Source organism: Sinocyclocheilus anshuiensis, unplaced genomic scaffold, assembly GCF_001515605.1.
Source record: "Sinocyclocheilus anshuiensis isolate Anshui unplaced genomic scaffold, SAMN03320099.WGS_v1.1 scaffold425, whole genome shotgun sequence".
In the NCBI taxonomy this organism is placed as follows: Eukaryota; Metazoa; Chordata; class Actinopteri; order Cypriniformes; family Cyprinidae; genus Sinocyclocheilus; species Sinocyclocheilus anshuiensis.
Window position 1 is genome coordinate 421,218 of NW_015537947.1, and position 8,619 is coordinate 429,836.

The 8,619-nt window shown below is 35.9% G+C and overlaps 1 protein-coding gene across 3 annotated transcripts in view; it reads left to right on the plus strand.

Annotated features, from left to right (window-relative positions):
* LOC107664175 (adhesion G protein-coupled receptor B3-like) overlaps nt 1-8,619 on the plus strand; it is a 209,305-nt gene that overhangs the window by 99,294 nt on the left and 101,392 nt on the right. For 2 of the 3 annotated variants that reach the window (XM_016454645.1, XM_016454654.1), the window contains exons 3-4: nt 3,939-4,049; nt 7,550-7,711. In XM_016454645.1, coding sequence (XP_016310131.1) covers nt 3,939-4,049; nt 7,550-7,711 — 273 coding nt within the window. The remainder of the gene's footprint in view (nt 1-3,938; nt 4,050-7,549; nt 7,712-8,619) is intronic. The other variant, XM_016454664.1, reaches the window with a different exon arrangement.

Consider the following 8,619-nt stretch of genomic DNA (forward strand, 5'->3'; position numbering starts at 1 on the left):
CGAAGCGGATATCGTCCTCTTTTGGAAGGCCAAACAAAGTAGTTTCGCTTTCACAACGAAACACACAGCGTCTCCACATAATGGCGGCGGCAACAATACTACAGCGAGAATCAAAGTCACGCCTTCTTTCTTTGCGTATACATATGGGTGGTGTTATGCAAATCTTCATGTGGGGGCGTGTTTAAACGAGGCTTAGGAGGCCGTGGACAAGTCTTGACTTTTATAAAGAATATCTCTTTGGGTTTGAGACTTTAGTCTTTGCAACTTTAGGGATCTTATCTATTCACAAACAGCTTGTAACACTCCAAAGAGAAAGGAAAACTTGAAATCGCATCATATGACCCCTTTAACATTAACTAACAAGCTCAATTAAAATACTGCTAATCATTCACATAAGTGATATTTGTTATATGTGTATGACTATTAGCATCAATTACTTGACATTTCAAGGACTTATAACAAAATACCATGAATATACACTAATGAATCCCTTTATAAATAGTTATTTTAACTTATTTAAATTTTTTTTTTTTCTCCCCCTCTCTTTCTCTGACTCACTGTTGCCGTGGAAACGTGCTATTGTAGAAGTTATACTAAAGGATTCATTAGGTCTGAAGAGAGTTTGTTATTCTTCCATTGAACAGTTGGAGACTCAATCAATGTAGCCTGATATAGCTTACTGTCTCTAATGGGAACGTCTCTCTCTGACGACATGGATGCGTTTTCTCTGATACCGAAGTAGGCCTATATTGCTTGTGTCCCAAAAGACATTTTGTTTTTTCTAGTTTGTGCTTTGTCGATACTGCTATAGCTGGAGAACAGTGGAAGTTAATGAGCTAATTAATAGACATAATGAGAGCACCTGCAATCCCACAATATGCACTGATGACCATACTGGTCTTTTCAGTTGAGAAAATGAAGATTACAGCTTTCAGTTATCAAAAGTACAATCCTGGTGTTAAAGGGGCAGTTCACTTAAAAATGAAAATTGTGTCATGATTTACTTTTCAATTTCCTGTTATATTCTAAAATTATAGTTATGTCTGCTATGAAATATGTGGAACATTTTTGTCTGCAGCCACCTGAAGAAATCAAAAACCAAAAAATATTCCTCAAATCTCTTAATTCATCAGTGTCTAAACATGAATCTGATTAAATAATTTAGTAACATCTGAGACTGTGTTGCACTTATGGTGTTTTTATCCATTAATTTGTATGCTTATGTGTTTGTTTATTGACTATTTTCTACTAGACAAAATATTAATTGAGAAACTATCATGTTGTTCTCATATTAAAGTACTGTTAAAGAAATGCTCTCATCTTTTACTCATGAGTTCCTCTTGTTGCACCCAGTGACATCAAGATTTCTTGTCCCTGTGTCTGAAGGTGTTATATTTTATTTGAGAGCTAGCAGAGCTTATTATTTTCAGTGAGAAATGACTCAAATTTAAGTCTGTTCTTCACACAAAGCTATTGGAAAACTTCAGAAGACTTAGAATATATAGCACAGGAGATGTATGGACCACTTTTATGATGTTTTTTTTTTCATTTTAGAGCTTGACGGCACATGTCGTTATATGGCAAAAACCAGCAAAGCTGGTATTCTTCAAATTTTAACCTTTTCTGTTTCACAGAAGAAGAGAAAGTCATGGGTTTGGAATAACATGATTAAATGATGACAGCATGTTAATTTTGGGGTGAGATACTCCAGTAAAGGAATAGTCCACCCAAAAATGGAAATTTGCTGAAGATTTGCTTAAATTATTCAAGATGAGTTTGTTTCTTCTTCAGAACAGATTTGGAGAAATGTAGCTTTACATCACTTGCTCACCAGTGCATCCTCTGCAGTGAATGGTGCTGTCAGAATGAGTCCAAACAGCTGATTAAAACATCTAAATAATCCAGTCCATCAATTAATGTCTTGTGAGGCGAAAAGGTGTGTTTGTAAGAAACACGTCCATTATTAAGGTGTATTAACTTAAACCGTCACTTCTGGCCCAAAAACACGAGCTCAAAATCCACCAACATATTGGTTTGTAACTGTTTTGGACTTGAAAATGGTGATTGATCTCTGCATATTTTCTCTTCTGATTAGACAAGATGACTTTTTCCACTGAAGAAAGCAATATAATGCATAGAGGGCTCGTATTTTAGCTGGGAATAACAATTTGAAGTTAAAAACATCTTGATGAATTTCTTATAAACATTCAGCTTTTGCTTCACAAGACGTTAATTGATGGACTGGAGTCATGTGGAATATTGTGCTGTTTTATCAACTGTTTAAGGTTCAGCTGTTTGTCAGCCAGAGGATCCATTGGTGAGCAAGTGCTAAATTTCTATGTTTTAAATGTAGAAACTCATCTACATCTTGGATGGTCATGAGTAAATGAGTACATTTCCAGCCAATTAAAATTTTTGAGTGGACTGCTTGGAACTTCCATGCCAGGACTGAAGCAGCAAAATGTAGAAAATTCCTTATTTGTAATCCCTACACACATTCCCACTTGTAAGATCTTCAAATGCAGTTCCAGTGTGGCATTGTGTCAGAGAAATAAAAATGTGTTGCTTGAGGACAGCCCCTTGCATCCACACTAATGTTTTTGTGACTTATGTTGCAGTGACATTGCTATAATTTATACAGTATGTTATGTTCTGTGGGCATGGGCGAGGCAGTGCTTTGAATTTGTTTGCTTTATTTAGTTTTTTTTTTAAGTTGTACTGGAGAAAGCAGAAAGGGAGTGGGGAAATGCTCTGGGCCCACCTGGGTCAAGGACAGAGCCATAAACATGTGTATGACCAAATGGCTCTTGCGGCCGCAGGCCTGAATTCTTCCATAACTGCATTATATACTCAGTGTAGCTTTTAAACACAGCCTTTCACCTCAAACCTTTGCTTCTCGCTGTTGTAACATCAAGGTTTCTGTTTTTAAGGTGTTAAACTTGAAGTAAAAGACATTGCGCCTTCTTTTACCTCTCACATCAGTGAAGTAATTCCCAATTAGCAATGGAAGCATGGCTGTGTCTTACTGCTTACTGACCTGTTTCAACTCCATCTATGAAACATGTACTGAAAACAAGACTGCAACCCCCTAAAGATAAAAACAAATGTTTTATACATGGATTGAGACAAGTAAAAATAGAAGGAAGTTTCATTAAGGGTAACAGTTATGCTCGCTGTGAGGCTTTTCGAATGAGGACATTTTATTTGTTTCTGACAAAACAGTTTTAATTAATGAATTGCTTCTGATAAGAACAAAGAGAAATTAGCCATATTGTTGTGCTGAAAAGAGTGTAATTAATCCAAAACGAGTGATACACAGCTTAGCATACAATTGCAAGATAATTCATCTTTTGATATTCTGTTAGATATAACAGCACATAATTCCTTTACTAATTCTGGGTCTTAACTAACTAATTATTCCAAAAGCCTGGATCTGTTGCAGGCACTGTGGATCAATCTAGCATGTCCATGACACCCCACTTCCCACGCCACCCCCTTCCTTCCTCTGTGGCTTTCCAATGGCTTACACATTTTCCTTTCTCTTTTTTTATCCTTTCTTTTTTGTTTGTTTTCGGGAGGGGAGGGGTGGAGGTTAATTCAACGTCTTGTTAAAAAGCCAGTGTAAGTTGATTTTGCATGTGTTTCTATGTGTCATGGCTGTGCTTCTAAGCTCAATTAATACTCCCAGCTCACCACTGATAAACCATTCTGTGCACTGTTCTTTGCTTTCCTAGAAAGGCTAAAGCTAAAAGACAAGAGTGACAAGTTAAATAAAGTTGTCCATGTGTGATATACTTTTATTTTGTTGTAAAGCCATGTACCGCGAGCCACCTCTACGTTCCAGAATTGTGCTAAGCTCTTTTTTTCCCTTTTCTCTCTCTCTTTCTGAAGATTTTGTATCAAAGTCTAGTTTTCATGAACCTCTATTCTGTCCCTAGAATATGGAATGATCGGAGAACATACTGTAAAAAGTCAGCGGCCAAGATCAGTACATGACACAAAGGGCCTACAGGAGCGAGATGAATCTGCTAAATTTATGGCACAAACTGGTAATACAATAGTTATGCTTCTTTCCTTTCCTATGTAAACTAAACTTAATTTTCATCTTAAGTCACTTGCATGCTATCTTCTGTACTGCACCTTTAAGTGACAATGTTTATTTACCATATTTATTTTTTGTCCCTCTTCCACTTGGTTAATACATTGAGGAAAAACAACAGAATTGGCCATTTCTGCAAATTGACACCATGCTCAATTGGACTTCTGGTTTCTATTTGTTTTGATAGATTTGATGACTTTTTTTTAACCACTAAAAGCAATACATATAACCCAGACTCGTTAAAACATAGATGAATTAAGTGACAATTAAATGGTTAACATTACACATTTGTGGTTATCCAGCTGTTTTAGAGGTGAAATAACCCTGACATATTACCTTTTAAAGTGCCAAAAAAACAAGGCCTGTAGAAACGTTAAGATGTTTTCCCTTTCTTTTTCTTTGCTTTAATTTCCCTGTTTTTCTTTTTTGATTTCATTTGTTTCCTGCATGTACTCCATATGATCTGTAGCTATTATGGGGAGGGACATTAAGCAGCCATCTTATTTTGTTTTAAGTTTTGCACCTTTTGTATATTTGTGACATCTATGTAGCACTTAATATCGTTTAAGTTGCAAATCATTGTGCATACTAAACCTTAACAACCTTGTTTCCATTCCAATCAGTCGTTTATGTGTTTCTTTATTTCCATTTATAAATGAAAATCTGACCAGAATGTCATTCATCCTACATTTAGTTTCTCATTTTCAGATTGTCTGAGTTGTTGTACCACTTCATCCAGAGTTGATCCACCTTTCGATCTAATCTAATCTCTGAGAATGGCAGAGGTCCATATTGTCCATATGTACCCAAGGTCATTGCCAGTAGATTCTCTGGAAGTTAGTACAAACAAACCAATCTTGAGTGTACAAGCAACCAAACATGTGCATACATTTTGAGCATATAAACCTAAATTATTTAATGCTCATTAGGCTTTAACTGAACTGTTTTAACGAGACTTGACTTCAAAATAATAATAAAAAATAAATAAATAAAACAATGATATCAATTATTTGTTGATTAAAACATTAACCCCCAGTTTCACAGACAAGGCTTAAGCCTAGTCCCAGACTAAAATGTAAGTCTGAGCTGTGTCAACTGAAAGAAACTTGCACTGACTGATCGTAAAATATGTTATCAGTGCCTTTGTTTTGTCTCAAGAGGGACACCAGTATTGTTTTTTGTAAGGCACGTTTATAAAAATGACTTAAATGTCCTAATTGAACTATGGCCTAATCCTGGCTTAGTCTAAGCCCTGTCTGTGAAACCAGGCCTAAATGTTTAAGTTGAATATTTTCCTTCTCATACTATCCCTTTATTCAGCATCACATGGCAATTGGATTGTTATATTGTGGATATTGATAACATGTGCTTTTAGGGAGACAGTTTTCTTGCTTCTCTATAAATCAAATGTCTTATTAGTGCTTGGTCTTGCCATGCAATTGCTCATTGGGAATTACAGGCGATCCAGAGTGTAGTATTTAGTGAACAGATATAAAGCACAAAGCTAATCTTTATGTGTTTGCCAGAAAGCAGCCTATGCTTTTAAACCAACAATTATATCAACTTTATTTAGCAATCATGTATTCTAATGCCAGCAAACAATGCCAATGATTGAATTGACATTACAGTTGATAAATCATAATGTTTCCAGCTCAGAACCATAATCAAATGGAACTTCTAACAGCTTTGATTGCTTGGATTCCACATAGAAAGTTCTTCCATCAAGTGATTCTCAAATGTGACCAACGCTGCCGAAAATTGCTGTGATCTGCTGAATATGCTGGGAGAAACGCAAACCATCCCCTTTTTTCTCTACAATCTCCAATTCTAATTGATTTCGCTTCAAAGAGACAAGAAGCTTTAGCATAAATCCAGAAGATCTGAGATCTAAAAGAGCGAAGTGCAGTCTAGACAGCGGGCCAGAGGTCTGTTCTTCTATGCAACTGTAGTTAGTAGAAAACTAACTCTCATCAAAGATCATTCTCTAACTTTTAGAAGCCATGTTGCATGCATTCTGCATAGTTTATCATATTTTATATATTTCATCTATTAGTTTTGTTTGCCTTTTTCCTTTCACTTTTATTTCATCTAATTGGTTGCATGTATAATTTAAAAATATAAATATGAATTTAAACTTTAGTACTTTTAGGATGCTAATATAATAAAAGCTTCCATTATGATATTTATTTTGTGGCCACATATTCAAATGGATATGATCCTGCTTTGAATATGCATAGATGTATCGTTCATAAATGCCAATCAGGATTTTGAATATTTTTGATCTGTCAATGCAATCTTTCAATATATTTGTAGACTGTATTATGTTTAATGCCATTATTAAATATGGGCCATCCACCAGGACAAGTTTGCTCATTTGTGCTTCTAGAAATCTTCCTTCCTGCAGAGTTTAGCTGTGTCTGAAACCAAAGGCAGATTTTACTTCCCAGTCAGTCAATGATTTAACAGACAGCATGTCCGTATGAAGGTACTTCCTAAGGAAACCGGTTTGAAACTGCACCATAATGTCATGTCTAATGATCTAGAACAAATTCAAGTGAGCTTAGAGATAACCTAATGAATATTTAATGCTTATTTCTCAGCTGAACTGGAATCATAAGTTAAGTTTTAAACTATATCATTATAAGTTATCAGTTATATTTATAAACTAAACTTTCAATTGCTCTGTCAGACATCATTTTTATTCCTATAAACTACCACATGGAGGATTGTGAGAAATAATTAGGGACAGTTCACCCAAAAATAAAAATTCTATCATCGGTTATTACCCTCATGTCATTTCAGACCTGAATGACCTTCTTCTGTGGAACATAAAAGAAGATATTTTGAAAAATGCCTGTTATTTTTTTTTTATTAATTTATTTTGTTGGTCCATACAGTGAAATGCTCTGGTCATATTCTGAAATGCACTAACTTTCATTTCATGGACAAAAGCGGCTGAAACCTTCTTAATTCTTTAAAATATAAGTTAAGTCATACAGATTTGAAATGACATGATGGTGGGTAAATGAAGACTCTTTTTTGAGTGAACTGTTCCTTTAAGAGCAGACCATTTCTGATCAAATTAAAACTTAGCAGACAGGATGTTAGCATTTTTCCAGTTTTGGAAAGCCAAACACATCTAAACCAAGCTAATCAAGGATCTAAATTAATAAGTGTGTTTGAGTTGAACTCTGCAGAAAAGTAGATCTCTATGAGCAGGACTGGGCATCTCTGCTCTGGGACAATGAAAGTCCTTCAGGCAGGATCATATCAGATAAGACCTGATGCTCCTTTTGAGCTCGTCCCAATTTCTCTTGGAGCCTTTAAGATTTACTGTGACTTCTTAGTGTGTAACTTAGTGAGGCCCCTCCTGCTCCTACTGGCTCCACCCCCTCGGGGTGTCACATGACCATGTTACTGCTTTTAACTGGTGTCACCCTTCTCCTACAGGTGACCCTGGTGCTGAGGAGTGGTCCCAGTGGAGCTCTTGCTCAGTTACATGCGGTCAAGGGTCGCAGGTGCGAACAAGAACATGTGTCTCACCATACGGATCACACTGCAGCGGCCCTTTAAGAGAATCCAGGGTGTGCAATAACACTGCCCCCTGCCCAGGTAGTGTTAGTCACAGACACTGGACTGTCCTTCAGAATCTGTTTCTTTCATCATTCTGGGCAGAAAATTGCTGTCATTATTTATTTATTTGCTGTTATTGCTTCATGTTAAATTTTTATGTGAAATGTATTATTATAATTTTCAAAATTATTATTTATCTTTGTGTCTGCTCTGATTGTTCCACTTGTGTATTTAGTCATTCATCTTCATTTGTTTGTTTTATGTTACTTTATAAATTTTCTCATTCTTTGCCGCTCTTTTCATGTCCCTCTTCACAACGTGTGACTTAGCCGAGCTTTTTATATAATTCCAACACAAACCTTGCTGTAACACAAAGCGAGAGAGTGTTTGTTGGTGCATGCATATGAAAAATGTAGAAGAAAGGCGAAAAAGACTAATCTATCCCCCTGTGGCCAGAAAAGCGACCTGAATTACCCTCTTGTTTTAAAATCTTTAATTACTGGAGGTATCAACCTTTAATTCATCATTTTCTGAGGTGCCATCTTAATGGAGTTGGGCTCAACGATACTTCAGCACCATTGAACTTGCTGTCACTGGCTAACTGGATTTTTATTTCAAGTAAAGAGCGTGAAAAGAGGCTTGTTGTTTTTTTCCCCCTTCATCATGAGCTCTGAAAATGCAGTTCAGCTCTTTTAGGACTTTTGGTATCGGTAAATTAATGCCGTTTACATGTTACCTCAGCAGCATTGAACTTATGTCACAAGCTAACTGGATTTTTATTTTTAAGTAAAAGGGCATGAAAAGAGACTTGTTTTGTTTACACCATTAGCTCTAAAAATGGCAATTCAGCTCTTTTATGATTTTTTTATGGTTAAATCAATGTGGATTACACAGCATTATAGATATACAGCTTTTCCCTACATCATGAAAAATATACAGACACATCT